We start from the raw sequence: 18,555 nt of genomic DNA on the forward strand, positions 1-18,555 counted from the left end.
ATCTTAAAATTAAATGTAAAACAATTTAAGGCTTGTAATTTATTTATGCTGAAACCATTAAATCAGATTTAAAAACAGTGTCATTCTCAGTAAATAAATGTTTTAGACCTATGGTCGGGTTAAAATGTTAGCAATACATGTAGCTGCTTAGTTTGCTTATGCTTTGGGCCAGCTCTGAATATGACCAACAGTACACTGTGAGTTAAGATCCACTGGATGGTTCCTTAATTAGGATTTAACTGAATTTTTAACCATTTCTTGTGTGTGTTTGCTTTTTTAAGACCATATTTGTGTCTAAATATTGTCAACAATGTCTTTCAATAATATAATTATTATTATATTAATTATAATTATCTAGTCTCTACTGGCGCCACTGGACAGAGCAAGTTTCCTGAGTGAAACTCTGCGTCTTCATGCTGCTGTTTGTTCACTAATCTTCTCTAAACCTCTGGAGCTTTTATAGAACATCTATATTCGTATTCAGATTTTTAGGTTTTTTCAAATAGTACTCAAAGAGACATGCACCTTCCTCTAATCTGGAGTATTTTTATAACTACTTTTCCCTTCCTCTACACTTTTTATCCTCCATTTTGTCTTTTGCATCTATCTTTATGTGAGTCCCTTTGCTGCTGTTGCACAGACATTTTTGGGACAATAAAGGACATTTCTATTCTATTCTGGTGAACATTTAGAAAACACAATGTTATGACCTCTAATCACCCACCAGAGAATTTCATGCCTCTTATCTCATGTTGGGAGGAAGATGCATCATACTTCTCGTTTTCAAGATCTCCACTACTGCTGCAGTTCTCCTCAGAGACCTTTAAAAAAAAAACATAGAATTAAAACCTGAAGACTCACAGCTATAAAAAGGTTAAGCAATATTTATTATGCATTTGGTTTTCTACCTGCTGGTGAAGTTGGATTTCCTGAGCATCATGTTTATGAGCCTCCTCGTCATTGATCATGTCCTGATCAGAGGCGTCCTCCCGAACGATCACCTCTGCCTCACTGTCGGAGAAAAGAGACGTTTTCTCTTGTAAATACAGGGAAAGAAAACATTACACAGTGATGTTTGCTGGAAACTCTGTACCTCGCAGCCTGATCAGGGCTCTTTTCAGACGCCTCTTCCTGTTCATTCAGTGGATCTGACTCTGCACTGGTAACAACGTTCGCACCAAGTTCTGGGTTTGGTTTGGTCTGTTCAGCTGCCTCTGCTGGACGAACCACAGCAGGTAGTTAGGAATAAATACTTGAACATTTCACATTTAAATCAACCAGTCCACACTCACCACCATCCTCAGCGTCTTTGGGTTCGAGGCGCGGGATGTTTCCAGTTGGATTCTGGTATTTCTGTGATTCTGTGAGCTGCTGAATGATGCGTTGCTGCTGGTCCACTTGCTGCAGAAGCAGATCGTACTGCTGCTGCAGCACAGCCAGCTCCGTCTGGAGGACGGACAGCTTCTGATGAAGTGCAGTCTGCTCCGCCTCAAACTGCTGGTTCCTGTCACACAAACAATTTCCTCATTGATAAACAGGTTATATATACATAAGTTCCTGTTGGAATCAAAACTATAATCTCTATGAAAAACAAGGAAATAGGCATATATACATATGGCCTGAGTCTTTTAAGTAAAACAAAAATAACTAAACAACTTCTAAAAATAGGTATTGGCAGGTCAATATACCAAACCCAATTTCTGATTTTAATCCATTTTTTTCAGTATTTTACTTACAAATGTCAGAACATGCAGCTCTGGAAAAAATTAAGAGACCTCTTAAAATGATCAGTTTCTTTGATTTTACTCTTTATAGATAAATGAGTAAAATGAACATTGTGTTTTTATTCTATAAACAACTGACATGTCTATGAAATTCAAGCAAAAATTTAGTATTTATTTGCAGAAAATGAGAAATTGTCAAAATGCAGAGCTTTCAGACCTCAAATAATGCAAAGAAAACAAGTTTATATTCATTTAGAAGCAACAATACTAATGTTTTAACTCAGGAAGAGTTCAGAAATCAATATTTGGTGGAAAAACCAGGAGATTTTCAATGCAGTGCTCTCAATCTTAATTTTTTCCAGAGCTGTATTTTCAAAAACAAGCTTTTATTTCAATCATCTCTTCTCTGAGTTGACCTGAATTCAAACTCCAAACAAGTAGAAGCTGTAAAACACGCTTGTCAAACAAGACGGCAGCCAAGGGCAAAGTGATATTACTTGAGCAAAGGAGCACAATGGTAAGAAAACCCAGTTTTTCATTCAATTAAATCTTCAAAACTGAAAAGTTTGATCTATCGATAAAATCGATGCATCGCCCAGCTGTAGTCAGACCTGATTGGTGCGTCTCTGAGTCAAAGAAACATGAAACAGACGTACCGCGCTCTGCTCTCCGTGTGGTTGGTCTCGTCCCTTGTGTTGAGCTGCTGCTGCAGCGTCTGTCGCTCCTCCTCAGCGGACAGCAGCGAGCTCTGGACACGCTCGCTCTCCTCCCGCAGAGACGCCATCTCCTCCTGCAGCCTCTCTGCGCTGCTCTGCAGCTGCTGCTTCTCTGCAGTCAGACGGTTCATGTCCGACTGCTGCTTGACGTTTTCCTCAGCGATTTGACTAAACTTAGACTCCAGCTGGAGTTTCTCCTCCTCCACCTGCTTCACTTTGCAGACCAGCTCCCCGTTCTCAGAGGTTAAAGTAGAAATCCTCTCCTGCAGCTCAACTTTTTCCTCGCTGACTGAACTCAGAGCAACGTCCAGCTGGGCTTTCTCCTCTGAGATCCGACGGAGCACGGACTCTGTCTGTTGTGTTTCTGCAGCCATCTGGTCAATCGTTGCCTCCGCTTCCTGTTTCTGTTCAGATAACTCTCTAACATCAGCATGGAGTTGCTGAATCTCCTTCGACAGGTTGCTCATTCTCTCCTCCAGCTCCGCCTTCACCGCTTTTACCTGAGTGATTTCAGATTCAGCTCGTTTCTGCTCATCCACCGACTGCGTTAAGGAAGCCTGGAGGCTGTTTTTCTCCTCGTTTACCTGCTCCAAATGGCTCTCTTTCTCCTGAATGATCTGCCTCAGCTCCGTCTCTGCCTTTGAGTTTTCCTCAGTAATCTGACTCAGTTTGGCCTCCAAGGCAGAGACGTTCTCCTCCAGCTGCTGCCGTCTGACGGCGTCCTCCTCCAGACGGGTTATCTCGCAGCTCCGCTCCAGCAGCTCGTCCTTCGCCGTCACGTATTTTGTCTCCAGCAGAGAGTTTTGGTACTGGACCTCATCCAAACGGGTCTCCAAAACAGAAACCTGAGAGTAAACATGGGAAAGCATTAGTTAAATATACTGTTACATCTCAATAAAATCAGGACTGACTGTTAATTGGATAAAAATTAGCAACATCGTGCAGATTTTTCCTTTAAGCTTTTTTTATACAATATTAGAAATACATTAAAAGATGCAAATACACAATTAAATTTCTTTTTTGAATAAGAAAGCAAACATTTTATGGGGTGCTGTGGTGGCGCAGGGGCAAAGCATGACCCACGTTGAGGCCTTAGTCCTTGTAGCGGTGGTCGTAGGTTCGATTCCCGGCCTGGCGACATTTGCCGCATGTCTTCCCCCTCTCTGATTACCCTGTTTCCTGTCAAACTACTTTCAAATAAAGGCCACTAGAGCCAACAAAACCTTAAAAAAATAAAAAAAAATAAGAAAGCAAACATTTTATTGCCTAAAATGCAACAACATAACATTCCTTTAGCGTACGGTTGACCATTTGTAGGAAAAGATGCATCTGCAGCTTAAAAATACTTCAGACATCAACATTTGATTGACTGATTTTTTTTGGATTAACCAAATATGAATTTGATAGATAAATATGATAATTTGAACCAGGTGAGGCTAAAACTGCCTCTTCAGGAGTTCTGGGTGAAACATATTTACCAAACCTTTTTTATTTATCCTTAAATGCAAAATGCATACAGTTTTTCTTCATTTCTGCTCTGATTATGTGGGTATTTCAAAAAAATGACCCTATTGGAGTTTGTCCATGACACTTAATGACTAATCAAGTCCAAATTGATTATGATTAATTGTTTCAACCCTAAATAATTCATATGATTATGGAAAAGTTAATTTACTTCGGTAATTCTAAAATAATCTTCAATATGCATCCTTTACACTCAGAGGAATATATTTAAGCATGTTTTCTCATTATTAAACTTCTATGCCTTGCGGTTGTTAATCTCAAAATATAATTTAACATAAAATTCAAATATTAAACAACCTAAAGGGACACAAATCACAGACTGCTGACTTGACAGTCATCGACAATGATAATCTATAAAAAGGGTATTGCTAAAGAAGCTGGTAGAAAAGCATCTAACAACAAAGAAAAAAAGAGTTTGAGGGCGTTTCATACGGTGTCGACTGCAGCTGAAGTCAGTCCTTCCAGAACCTGGACTATTCACCTCGAGAAAACTGCTTAAGAGTAATAAAAACAAAACGTAAACCAACCTGGGCTTTGCTTTCCTCCAGAATGGCCTCCAGTGACGCTATGGTTCCCTTCAGCTCCTCCACCTGACTGTCCACAGAGGTCATGGCCAACTCGTTGTCCTCCAGGTCCATCTGCAGCATCTCCAGCTGCACCTTTATTCAATAGATACATACTTTGAAAGTAACTGTTTACATACAAACAAGCTAGTAAATGTAAATCATTAACAAACCATTAATCTTTGATTAACTATTAATCAATTAGTCACTGATTAATGGTTTATTACATTTAGATTAGTTCGAATCGATTAACTCAATGCTAGACCTTCTTTTAGTGTTGTAGTTCGGCCGCCGTCCAGCAGAGGGCGCCGCTGGCCATCATTAAGAGGAGCCAGTTTTGATACAGAAACAAAGATGGCAGCTGTCCCAGCATGAGAAAGAGACAACGACCCAAACAGTTCGGTGTGGGGGGCAAAAGGAACTTAATGCGATTCAGTTTTGAAATATAAACTCTCGACAAACTCCTTACATTACGTAATCACATTAACAGCGCTCATTCAGCCGAACTGTAAGGCGGAGCAACGTCAACTTCTCAACTTTTATTTTTCTATTCAGCGACCTAAGAGATTCCTGTTTTGTTATATTTTATAAATATGCGAGAAAACCATAAATTTCTGTTTATTCAGTCAGTATGTAATGCAGCTGGTATAAAATAATCCTCCATTAGGTTTTTTCTTTTTTTTAAATCGGAATTCTAAATTTAGCCTTTCGTCTTATGGAATGACCTTCAACCCCCTTGATACAAGAGAAAATGGCCACTAATCAATTAATCCACTTTATATTAACAACAAAAGAGGCAAGACACATTACCACACAACTATCACATTACACAATGCTACTTTAAAAAGTAAACATAAAGAACCAGGGCTTGTTTTTTACGCCATTCTGGATTTGAAGACCTTCATAACTAACCTTGATTTTGCTCATGGCCACCGTCTTCTCCTTCAGGAGCTCAGAGGCTTTGGCCTGCTCTGCCTCTGCTTTGTTCAGCTTCTCTTTCAGACTCTTTATCGTGTTGTCTCTTTCTTCCAGGCCGCGGGACGCTGCAGACAGAGTCGTCTTCATTTCTCGGATATCCTCCCGTCTAGAGCTGGACTCTTCTTTGGCTGCAGCTACTGATTTCCTAGTGGCTTCCAGCTGCTCTTTGAGGCTCCTCTCCTTATTGATGAAGTCCCCAACCTCTGAGCTGTGGCTCTCAGACTCTTCCCTCAGCTTCTCAGTGAGATTATTGATCTGATCCTCCAAAGCAGTGATAAGTTTCACTTTCTCAGACAGGGTGACCTCCAGATCAGCTTTTATTTCATTTGCACAGCTGAGGCTCTTTTCTGAAGCTTCAAGAGATTTGTTAAGGTGAGCAAGAGACTGGTTGACCACGTCCAGTTTGTTTTTCAGGACAGGAACCTCCTCTGCTTCTTCCTGGTTTGCAGCAACCTGCTTTTCCAGACATACGATCTGTTCCTGGAGAGCGTTTATCCTTTCAGTGTGACTGAACTGCAGGATCTGAACAAAGATGCATAATTTAAGTCTCAACAACAAGAAAAAAAACACACAAACTTTTACTCAAAAAGTTTGAGTAAAACGTTGAGTCTCACTCACAATAACTAATTGTGCTGGACGATAGATTGTCCTAGAATCATTGTGACAAACGATAATATTGTTGTTTTAAGACCATTTCCAAATATAATGGTGATTATATTTGGAACATTCTCACGTTCATCCAATAAACTTTAAATTCTGATGAACATTTAACACTGAAATTTTAAATATCCAAAATAATTAAGCAAAACAACAAATAAAATGGATACTGAAGTCTCTATGAATCAAAGTATCCTTCAAAATAAAGGGATTAGTTGAGACTAAAGCACCAGATTGAAGACTTTTGTCATCCAGTTTTTGTTGGATAAATCATATAAATAGAAATGATTTAGTTTGTTTTAATTTATTATGCGATTAAATGAATTTTTGCGTATTGCGACAAGCCGACTGTAATCTTAAAGAAAACAAAAACAAACCTGGAAACCATTAAAAAAAAGGATTATGCAGCTTTTTTTTTCTTTTTTTTTTTACCTCTGCTTCTTTCTTCATCTCTTGAAGTCGATTTTCCAGCTCAGCCTTTTGATTTTCCACGGAGTGGATCTGAGCTTCAGCCGCTCTGAGCTGCTGCTCCGTCTCCTCGGTGCGGCTCCGCTGGTCCTTCAGCTCCTCCTCCAAGCGTTTCAGCTCCTCTGATTTCTCCTCGCACGTCTTCGTGAGCTCCTCCTCCTTATCGGACGTCGTCTTAATTTGTTTCTGCAGCTCGGCTCCCAGCTGTTCCTGGACCTTCAGGATCTGCTCCATGGAGGTGATCTGAAAAGGAGGAAGAAAAAAAAATCTAGTTTAGAAGTTACTTTCACAGATTTTATTTGGGGTTTAGGTGATAGACCAGGACAAAAATATATATATATATCTATATTAAAAAAAGCAAAAGTCAGAGGGATTAATATTAATACATTTTAAGACACTGTGTGAACTACTAAAATAATAGTTTGTAACTTTACAAATCTAAAAATGTTGGACTAAAAAATAAAAGCATATTCAGAATTTATAAAGCAATATGCTTGTAATTTCTGCTTAGAAATATCTGGTGAGATGAAGGTTTTTTAATGAGCTCTAAATAAAATACTTTGTGTCTGGAGAGCAGCAGCTCCTGCTGGACTTCCTCTGCCTGCAGCTTGACGCGCTCCGTCTCCTCAGCCTGCGCCGAAACGCTCTCCTCACACCGCTTCAGCAGGACGGCCTTCTGCTTCACAAAGCTGGAAAAACCAAATGCATCTGAATGATGGATCAGCTCCAACCAGGGCTGCAGCTCATAATTACCAAAGTAACTGATAATTCTATTGATTGTTTTGACAAACACTAAAAAATGCTGCAGATTTTTTATTTAAGTTTTAGAGATTCAATGAAAAGGTGCAAATAAACAAATAATAAACTTTTTTTTTTTTTAGGAAAATGAACATCTTCCTGGCTAAAATGCAACAACGTAGCATTCCTTTAGTGAAGGCTTGATCGTTTGCATCCACAGCCAAAAAAACACAAAAAAACTTCTTACTTGTGAAAATCTCAGTCATCTCTGCTTGATTTAACATCAATATACTTTAGGTATTAACTAATTAATAACTGCAAAGAAAAAGGTGATTAATAAAAGATTTTTTTGTAAATTAGAACCACTTGAGGAATTTTGAGTTTAACATAGTTATTTACAAGGTTTGTTTTTAAATCTTAAATGTATCGAAATGTTTTTTTGTAGTTTTGGCTTAATTTCTGCTCTGTGTGTTTTGAGTTAATTGATCACTAAATTAGTTGATAAGTGCATTAATAATCGATTCATCACGACTAATCATTTCAATAAATGCCTCAGTGAGGACAGATAATTTATTCCTCAGCATATTTAACCTCCACCTCATTATAGCTATGGAGCTTTATCTGTGTTAATAAAAATTCAAACTCATTGAGTTTCAAGCATATAAAAAACGGAAGATTTTAAGTTTCCAGAGAGTCCGTGTCCAACCTGTCGCTCTGCGCCTCCTGCTGTGCGGCGGACTGAGCGAGGCTGTCCTTCAGCTGGCTGACCTCGGCCCGGCCCAGCTCCAGCAGCTGGTCTTTGGAGCGCAGCAGGTCGCACGCGGCCTGGTGCTCCTCCTGCAGCTCGCAGCTGGTCTTTTCGGCCAGCTCTGCTCGAGACGCCTCCCTCTGCAGCCGGGACTCCAGCTCTTTCACCTGTTTAAAAGAAACGAGGAAAACGTTTCCTGTCACCTCAACGCAACGAGCTTCAAGGAGAGTCACATCCGGTTCTCAGATCCTAAAGGTTTCTGCTGCTAAAATCTCTTCTTGCTTACATTGTAAACTTTCCGCACAGTAAAATTCAAACACTTTTCAAGCATCAATGTTAGGCCTGTCAGGATAACAAATTTTGCTGGACAATAAATTGTCCCCGAAATTATTGCGATAAATGATTGTATTATTGTATTATGTAGTTTTCAAGTAATATAATGAAATGGCTTAATAATACAAGAACCCATCCTCAAAGATAAATAAACTTTAAATTTAACACTGGAACTGGAAGACATTTTAAATATCCAAAACCAAACAAACAAAAACGACAGAAAAAATAATGAATGATAAAGTCCCTGAACACCAGACTGAATAATTTTGTCCTCCAGTTTCTGGTAGAAAAAGGAAAACGATTATGTAAATAGAAATGATTGAGTTTGCTTTAATTTATCAGGCAATTAATTGATTTATTGTGACCGACCTAATCAAAGTAAGTTTTCAAACTTTTCCAGCACCACTAAAAACAACACAAATTAACTGTGATGGCCAAATCCATGGCCACACTCTGATGTCGGTAACTCTTTTTTTAATACACAGTTTATTTTTTCATATAAACACAACACTTTAGTTCCAATAAAAACATTTATTAGTTGATTTGAGTGCATTTGTTCTATTTGTTAGCGCGCACATTTAGTTAGCATATGTATTTATATCAACTTAAAGTAAATTTTGTTTGCTTAAGATTAACTCTGTTTGTTTTCCTGCCGGTACTTACCTGCCTTGGAGTTGCCAGACAAAGGATGGGGCCAGAGCTCAGCAGGCTTAAATGCTGATTGGACCGAACCACTAGTTCCTGCTGGCAGGGGGAATTTGTAGCTTCCTTGTTTAGATAAGTTTTGTATTTAAGTAAATTAGTATTTAAAGTTTAATATTTTTGATTTTCATTTTTAGGTCTTTAGTTTAGCCACACTTAGCTGTACTGTTGTTTGTTTTTGTGTTATTTGTAATTGTATTCTGTTTAGTTACCCCTATTGTGTCTTAATTGGTCTGATCAGCCAGTATATAAACCCCTGTGTGTCATTTCTTTGTTAGGTCAGTTATGTTTGTTTGTGCAGTCAGTTTGTTTACATTTTTTGCCTGAGTTCAGTTTATCTTTTGTTATTTATAATCTTTGGGTTAAAATAAAAAACCCTATTTTTCTAATATGTCCTGTGACTCCTCCTGTTTTTAACTCGGTCCATCACATTAACTAAAGAAGAACGTTTAATTCCCTAATAACATTTATTACTGTTATTAATTATTGTGATAGTATTCTACAGCAGAAACAAGGTAAAATAAAATATAGCCTTTATTTTTATGTTTTTGAAATATCTCTCACACACCCTATGAACCTGACTGAGAACAAAACAGTTGCAATAACCTTTAATATATAAAATATAAGCCAACATTTATTGCAGTTACACAGATCATTAAGTTATTAGGAATAATAAATATTTACTAAAATGAAACAATCCAAACAAATCATGTTAAATTCCCTTCCTGATCAAATTAAATTATTAAACACAAAATACAAAGAAAATCTCTAAAAAATGTTCTTCATTGGTTTTCTGGTATTTAGTAAGTAGAAATAATTTCCCTAATTCTAACTGACCTAAAACAAGAAAAGTTTAGTTTGATTTGACTTCAGACAGCGATTAAAAAATATATCTCTGACTTTTTATCAGGTGTACAAAAATATCTGGTTTCAATTGAAAATAATGTTTTCTAAACTTGCGCTTTTAATTAGACGCTAGCTTGTTTTATAAACGTCTCAGGGTTCATGAAGTATTTTTAGCACCTTTATGAACCCTGTTACTCCTAAAGGAGGACAGACCGAAGGTTTTTTAAGGCGGAACCAGAGTGTTGGTCTCACCTGTCCTTGGAGCTGCGCCAGCTGCTTCCCGGCGTTCTCCAGGTCTTTGCCGTGTTTCTGTGCCGCTTCAGAGACGTGGAGCTGAAGCTGCTGGTACTGATGCTCCTTCTCCTCCAGCTCCGTGCTCCTCATGAGGAGTTCTCCCTTCAGGGCGTCGATGTGGGCGGACAGACTGGCTTTGTCTGCCTCCGTGGATGAGATCTTGTCCTGCAGTGTAAAGCATACACATTTAATTTCTTCCTGAAAAGCAGCAGGATGTATATTGGTGAAACTCACCTGGAGTTCATTGTTGGCCTCATGCATCCGGCTCGCTTTGCCCTCCAAAGTGATAATCTTGTCAGTGAGCTCCTGCTGCGCGGCCTCGGTTTGGTTTATCAAGTTCTCCTTGTTTTTCTTCCACTCCAGCAGAGCCTGGTGCTCCTGTTTCACAGCCTGGCACTCGTCCCGACTCTGACGGAGGTTTGATTTCAGCTCTTCGCTCTCCTGCTCTACGACCGTCAGCTTGTTGCTCAGCTTCTCACTCTCCTGCTTCTGCTTTTGAAGCTCATTCTGAGATCTGCAAAGAAACAAATCTGTTGTAATGGACTGAATGTAAAGGAAAAACTGCAACAGGACGGGCAAAAGGCTTGATTACAGTCAAAATATAATTTATAGTGATAAATTATCAACTGTAGAGTATAAAAACAACTAGTCCATTGGTTTCCAAAGCAGGTAAGTAATTTTAAAAGCACACTTAATTTTTAAAAATTAAGTGTAATTAATATTTTAGTCCAACAAAACTGAAGAACCAACAGCACTGTAATTGTCGGGGCAGCGTTAATAGAAGAGGAAGATGGCAGAAATGTTGATCTAAAGGAAAAACAGATGAGCTTCGTCTAAAACTGAGGCTCGTTTTGTTTTATTTTCTCCACCTGGTCGCCATTTTCCTCTGAATTTGAACGCTAACTCAGAACTGCCCTCTAGTGTTCGCTTTGCCAAACAACACGGCTAAATTAGCACAACGCTCATTTCTTCCTTCATGCCTCTTCTTTTTTTTTTTTTTTTTTACATTTCTCAATTTCTGACATAGAAAACCATAATCTATCATAAGCAAAAAAAAAAATGTTACGACTTGTAAGATGTTTACTTGTCATTCCTGGCCTCTGCGTCAGAAAGCGTCTTCTTCACGTTGTCCAGCTCTCTTGCTGCCATCTGAGTCTGTTGCTCAAGTTTTGACTGGAGTCTCTTCAGCTCCTCGGCCTGTCCTTCAGATTTCGCTGAAGTACGAGAAAGAAACCCGGTGAGAAGACACGAGTAGGACCCATTGATATTTATTCCTGCTGTTTCTGTACCTTTCAGGTCCTCCAGCATCCCCTGCGTGCGTTTCAGCGACTGCTCTGAGATCCTCTTCTCCTCTTCCAGCTGAGTCAGCGACCTGCTGCAGCGGTCCAACTGGATGGTCACGCCGTTCTTCTCTTTCTGCAGCTCCTGAGGGGAAGAGGACATTTTGAAAATAGGCAAATCATCTTGCCAAAACAGAAAGTTATAGACAGGAATCTATGAGTTTGTGTGTACCTCCATCTTTTTGCGGAGGTCTTGCTCTTTGGTCTGAGTAGCCTGCAGGCCTTGTTCGGACCGCAGCAGCTTCTGCTTCTGCTCCTCCATTTCTCTCTCCATCTGACTCTTCTGCAAGCGCGTCTAAAACGCAGCAAGTTTCCACAAAAACCCAGTGAAACAGTAGAAGTTGTACCAGTTTCACATCGCTCAATAAAACATAGAAGTGAGACGCTACCTTCTCCATGTCCGCTTGAAGAACATTGTGGTCTTTTTTGGCCTGTTGGATCTCCTGTGTCAGCTTGGTTCTGGTCTGGTTGAGCTGCTGATCCAAAGCCTGATGGGAACTCTGAAGCTGAGCCAACTCCTACCAACCGAAAAACAAAATATAATCTGAGTAATAAGTCAGAATTTAATGTTTATGCATTTTCCCCACCGTAACATTCAAGAACCTTTCAAGCATTTTCAAGGTGAGTTTTCAAACTTTTCCAGCACCAAACTTTGGAGATTAAAAACACAAATGAAAAAAAGACAGTTTCATTATATTATACATTTTATTACAGTTATTAATAATATCTTGTGATAGTATTCTACATTCTTTTGAAATATATCTCACACTCTTCTAAACCTGACGAATCCTAGAACAAAACACTAATTTAACGAGAAACCCCCCCACAAATTTCAATAATGTTGTTTAATGTTTAAAATATAAGATCAATAGGAATAATAAATATCAAATATTGAAACAATGCAGTCAAGGTGAATTGAATTAAAATTAAATCCTTAAACACAATATGTAAAGAAAGTTACAAAAAAATTTCTAAAAAATTTCTTGCCAAGTTTTCTGTCATTTAGCAAAGAGAAATAATTGTGGCAATTATAACTGACCTAAAACAAGAAAAGTGTAGTATGATTTTAAAAAAGTGTCTGTCTTTTTATTAGGTGCATGAAAATGTCGGGTTCCATTTCATCCCTACTGACGGTGCTCTATCAGATTATCATACGCTGTCAGAATAGGATACGTGCAGCGAGTACTCATGCCTGCTCATGCGCATTAAGAAGTCCGACCGTCAGAGGAGTTGTCAGTTCAGCGTACGTGGCAAGTTATGACGAAAATAAGTCATTAAATTGTTTTCAGTGATAACTAGATAGATATACATGCATTGTCGTAGTTTCAACGTGTATTTAAAGCAGGGTCTAGCTGCAGCTGCAGTCAACTACAACACACGCCGTGTGAAACTCGCCTCCCTGTTGCTTGGTGATGGTCTGACTAGTTAACCACTAAGTCAGGATGTCATACAGCTGATAATAAAGTGTATGAGGATCTACGTCATGATTCTATGTTGCTGATTAAATAAAATCATATGGTAATGACAGCGTACACGTGTCTGACGGATATAGCCGTGAGTTCATGCTAAGCATGACGATCTGACAGCGTATGCTGATCTGACGGAACGCCGGCCGGTGGCGGTGCTGAGAGCACTGAATGCTCCCTTCGCGCCGTTCAGCAGTAACATCAACAGAGTCACACCTGCCACATATGTGACGTTGTTTTACCTTCTGACTGTTTCTTTCTTGGTCTTTGAGTTTCTGCTCCAGAGCTCGTCTGCAGCTTTCAGCGTTGTGCCTCTGGCAGCTCATCTCCTCAGAGACCTGCTTCAGCTTCTGCTCCACCAAGGAGCACTAACACAACAGAGATCATTTAGCGCCTCTATCCCAGTAGATGATGTCACCAAACAGAAACAAACCCCTGGTACCTTTGCCTCCAGCTGCTGGTGGCGGTCTGCAGCCTGGCTCAGCTCATGGCCGGCCTTGGCCAGCTCTCTGTCCCGCTCCGCCAGCTCTTTGCGGGTTTGGTTCAAGTGAGTTTGGAGTTCTTGCAGCTTCGACGTTTGGTTACGAATTTCCTTTTCCTGAGCGGCCAGATTCCTCTCCAGCTCTGACACACGTCCACGCAGCTCTGATCGTGAAAAAAAAAAGAGCCCAAACAGGTTTACAGGGCATTTCTCATGTATAACATATCAATTAATTAACTATGAAATCCATGAAAGCCCACCCTGGTTGAGGCTCTTCAGCTGCTCCATCTGCTGGGTCGATCCACTGGGACTCTGGACGGTTCTGGACGAACTCATCCGCTGGTTGGGTTTGATCGGCGTTTCCTCATGGGCGTCCCACAGAGAAGCACCGCGTCTCTTTAGTGGCGTTTCCATCGCATCCTGGCCCCGCAGGCTGTGGACCTGATCCTGCTGTTGCCATGGGAATATGGATGACCCAGCTTGGCGGGCGGCGATGTCCTTGTGGCTGACGGTTGACTGATTCAGCAACTGAAGGAGAACAGACACGATGAAGGCGACTTGTTGTGGCCCCTTAAATAGATCTACTGGTTATACAAAACATGTTTGGTACATTTTTTACACAAAAGTTTGATTTTAGTTTTGGTCAGTTTGGAGCTGCTTTAGGGCAGCTTGTCACTTTAAATCCCAATAAGCTTCTGCTGGCCACAATCCCAACTCAACATTTATGCTCACACAGGAAAACGGCTGCAAACAGATGCACAATTATACAACCATACATCTTTGAAAAGCACAAGTGGAGCCTCCTGCACAACCAACATGAATGTAGTAAGTGGTTTCTGGCTGGTAAGTCATCGACAAAACACTTCTCTTTTCCGGCAGCCATTGTGCAGCGAATACAGCAGTAAAACCAGGTGACCAAACATGCTGGAATCCTACTTGAGTCGCTAGGTAACGGGCTGGACTTGGCGATAGTTGCTAAGAAACGACACAGTGCCCATAGAATGTGACTTAATAATCAAGAGGATTTTGAAATGGCTCATTTTCTAAACACCAAAAAACATTAACTTATAGCCAAAAATAGCTTTTTAAGTGTTGGAGTTGTTTTTAGAAGCAGTTAAGTCCCAAATGGAAATACAAAAACATGCAAAATACGAATTTTGCATAATTGGTCCCTGTTAAAACTACGATTAAAGAAATCAGACATCAGGAAAAGTAAAACTCACCTTGACCTGCAACATTTTGAGCTCACTTTCCAGCTTTCTTCTTTCTTCCACTTCATGGTTGTACTTTTCCTGAAGCTCGTCCAGTTTGCTGTCTGCAAAGACACACGAGTGAGACCTGCAAATATGACCGCCCAAACGAAACACAAAGAACCTGCAAGCCAGGGTACCTGGCTGTCTGTGTGCAGCGACAGGCGCTGGCGTAGCAAAAGTCTTCTGTGGCGTGCTGAACGTCTGCAGGTCAGAGGAAGAGGTGGACAGCAAGGAAGATCCGGCAGGTTGAGAGCGATCGAGCTCAGTTTTGTACCTGAAGGAGGACCGACACGTTTGCTAAAAATAAAACAAACAATAATGGTCCTAATGAGGCAACAGGAACCAAAAGCAAACCCACTTCTTGAGTTCTTGCTCCAGACGATCTATTGTCTTCCTGCAGGAGTTAAGTTGACCCTCCAGGTAGCTCACCTGAGTTCAGGGGGGGTAAATCAGTTACAACCACACATTTTTACCATTTTCAGCCACAAAGTTCAATGTATTTTATTAAGATTTTGCATGTTAAAGCAACACAAACTATGACTTATTTTTCATGACAATAAATACAACAAAATGTTGCTAGAGAACCACAGCCTACATTTCCTTGGTTTCATGTGAGAAACGGACCTGCTGCTCTTTGACTCCAAGGTCATGAACCACCTTCTGACGAGTTTTCTCCAAAGCGTCACATGACTCAATCATCGACTGGTTTTCTCTTTTCAAAGCAGAGATCTCGGTGCGTTCACTGTCCACCTGAAGAGCGGCGTGTTCAAGTTACTCACGCAAACGTGTCAAAGTCACAAACCCACTCACTCCGTGTGAAAACTGACCTTCTGCTTCTGTTTCTGCAGGGCAGCTTCCAGAGAGTCCAGCTGAAACTGCTTCTGTGTCCTTTCCTTCTTCAGTTTGTCCAGTTGGACCTCCATCTCCTGGATCTTCTGCAGGGCTTTCCCTGGAAGTCCATCCTTCCACTCCTCCACCGCCCAGCTCATGGCCTAAAACCTCAACCAGAGACACAATCATTTACTCACACACGTAAGAGACAGAACAAAGCCAAAAAGCCGGACAAGCAGCTGGTTGAGCCAACAAAACTAGTTTTGGTTTTACCTTTAAATTCTGAATTGACCCACCAATTCAAAATTGGAATCTAGAACAAATTCAATGTTCTAGAATCTAGAAAGTTACTTGTCAATTTCAACCCATAAGCCAGGTGAAGTCAGTTCCACCTCAAACTGCCATCAGGTGACATTCAAGACCAAAAACCAAGGAGATCACGGCCCTCTGGGTCTTAACTCACCAGTTCTTCCAGTTAAAGGGAAACAGACCCAGGAAGAGACAACAAAAAACTAAGAGTTATAAATCATTTCTTTTTAGGCATGTTTTCTTCTTTAGTGGACTGTAATACACAGACTTCTAATTTATGCTACTGTTTGATATTATTATAGGCTTTGTGCCATTTTCTTGTATTGGATATAATGTGTTTTAATTTGCCTTTTCAGAACATCGGTGCCGAATGAACAAAATTAAATTAGTGTTTGAATTTATGCTGTCATGGCTAACACCGTTTGATCGCATAATAAATTCAAATGAGCTTGATCACTTTTGTTCTGATTAATATTTATTGAAGGGCAACTTTGTTTACAGAGACATCATAATCCAATGATTTTGGTTCAAGTGGTTTTTATTTACATCTCATTTATTTCAGTTGGTTGTTATGTTTTATTTTGGATATTTAAAATGTTTCATTTAAGTGCTCTCTACAAAATTAAAGTTTCTTGGTCTTTGATAGGGCAAGTTTGCGTTATTATGCCACTATTTATAAATTACGTGAAAACAGCCACAAAACAAAGTCATTTATCGCAATAATTACTGGGACAATTTACTGTACAGAAAAATGCGTCACTGTGACAAGACTAGTCATGACAAAAATATGTGTTACAAAGGTTTAGTAGCATATCATAGATCCACCCTGACCTACTTGGAGAAACGTTTATTAATTTTTATATAAAACATTTGGGAAATATTGTTACGTCTACATCAGGTTTTAAAGTTAAAAAATCCCGTATGACTCTCTTGTCAAAATAACAAAGAGTTCCCTTAAATAACTTAGAATATTTAAAATTTTCTGTATTGCACATCATGATAACAACAATGTGTATTTTATTAGAGCTGAACTTTAAACACAACCAACTAAGCTAATTTGACAAAGTTCTTAAGATCCTGATTATTCAAATAATGAAAAGTATTTCAAACAGGATTTTTGGCAAATTAAGGCCTAAAGTTATCAGGAAAACGTGCAGCTGCGACGCCTCGGCTAAAAATTGTGACGATGATGATAATGATGGTGATGATGATGGTACAGCGCCTTCATCTCTGTGAACTTTGCATCTGAGCCACTAAAACTTCCATCAGGTGTGATCATTAAGGTTAGACTCAATCCAACTGAAAATTATATTATTGATACGCACAACCTGAATGAAAAACATTTCAAAAGAAAAATAATCTTACCAATAAACAATTATTTTAGTAATCGATTATTCCATTGAATTTTCAGACAATTCAGAAAACAAATGGGCACATTCTGCAGATTTTTCATTTAACCACCCGAGCCTTTAAGACATCGTTAAAAGATTGAGAAAAACAAATAATTCATTTCATTTTTTTATTACCTAAAATGCAATAGCACAGCTTTCCTTTAGTGAATTTCCACCAAGTTAAACTAAAACTGACAGTTTTGAGTAAAACATATTTCCAGAAAATGGTGTGTTTAATCTAAAATATTATAATTTGTACAGTTCTGGCCTAATTACTATCCAGCTACTGAAAAAAATAATTATAAAAAATATATATAGGAATACTGCAATATTTATAAGCAGAAAATGAGTCTGAGTTTGTATGGGTTAATAACTTTAATTACTTTAAATCAAATGTTTTTGTTTTGATCGTATCACAGCATGCAGATTTTGTGGAAAAGCTTATTAAAACGGATTATATTTGAATAAAACAACGACAGAAATAGCAAAAAAATATATTTTTTTGTTTAAATTATATGACCATAACCTACAGATATGACAGAAAACGGTAACAAAGCAATGTGTAATCAGTACGTCTGTTTGTACTGCAATGAGGTCGGAAATAAGCTAGCAGAATTAGCACCATTAATCGACATCAGTGCAAAAATAAATAAAAACTGCAAACATGAATAAAAAATATATTTGAAGGATTCTGGGCCAACAAGCACACATTTGAAACATGAGGAGTGAAAACACCGTTAAACGTAAAGAAAAGCATTAAAAACGTTCAGCTACAGTTTCTATTGTCGTTTATCTTTAGGTTGATCGTGTTGAATTGTTTCAACAAAAATATAAAACCTAACTTTAACTTAGATCTTGACCGATCCACGGCTTGAAGATGGACAACTCTAATAAATACGGACTCATATTGTCTAAATAACTTCAGAGATGATTTTAACATATAAAGATATAAAGGATAAACTTGCCTACTTACTTTGGGCGCGACGCTCCTTGCTCGACTTTAGAAAATTCAAACTGTAGTTAAGGAAGCGTTCGTTTCCTTACCTAAACGTCCATTGGCCCAATCAAATTGACGTCACGACTCATACCGCACCTGATTGGCTTACTTGTTACTGTTTCCACACTGCCCCCCTGCGGTGTCAGTATGTCAACACACACTACAAACAGAAATGTCCCGTCTGTACTAACAGAAA

The 18,555-nt window shown here is 39.2% G+C and overlaps 1 protein-coding gene across 1 annotated transcript in view; it reads right to left on the bottom strand.

The window, feature by feature from the left end:
- The window catches only part of cenpf (centromere protein F), a 29,487-nt gene extending 11,110 nt beyond the window's left edge, over positions 1–18,377 (bottom strand). The window contains 25 exon segments of the mRNA XM_032560924.1: positions 725–821; positions 909–1,011; positions 1,094–1,217; positions 1,293–1,504; positions 2,381–3,285; positions 4,492–4,623; positions 5,440–6,027; positions 6,595–6,873; positions 7,190–7,319; positions 8,075–8,283; positions 10,250–10,456; positions 10,526–10,805; positions 11,376–11,505; positions 11,581–11,716; positions 11,804–11,926; positions 12,021–12,149; positions 13,340–13,465; positions 13,540–13,742; positions 13,839–14,106; positions 14,802–14,893; positions 14,969–15,105; positions 15,190–15,260; positions 15,456–15,581; positions 15,659–15,830; positions 18,336–18,377. Coding sequence (XP_032416815.1) covers positions 725–821; positions 909–1,011; positions 1,094–1,217; positions 1,293–1,504; positions 2,381–3,285; positions 4,492–4,623; positions 5,440–6,027; positions 6,595–6,873; positions 7,190–7,319; positions 8,075–8,283; positions 10,250–10,456; positions 10,526–10,805; positions 11,376–11,505; positions 11,581–11,716; positions 11,804–11,926; positions 12,021–12,149; positions 13,340–13,465; positions 13,540–13,742; positions 13,839–14,106; positions 14,802–14,893; positions 14,969–15,105; positions 15,190–15,260; positions 15,456–15,581; positions 15,659–15,820 — 4,969 coding nt within the window. The 5' untranslated portion in view covers positions 15,821–15,830; positions 18,336–18,377.
- Positions 18,378–18,555: the final 178 nt, after the last annotated feature.

This window comes from Xiphophorus hellerii, chromosome 4 (genome assembly GCF_003331165.1).
Source record: "Xiphophorus hellerii strain 12219 chromosome 4, Xiphophorus_hellerii-4.1, whole genome shotgun sequence".
Taxonomy (NCBI): domain Eukaryota; kingdom Metazoa; phylum Chordata; class Actinopteri; order Cyprinodontiformes; family Poeciliidae; genus Xiphophorus; species Xiphophorus hellerii.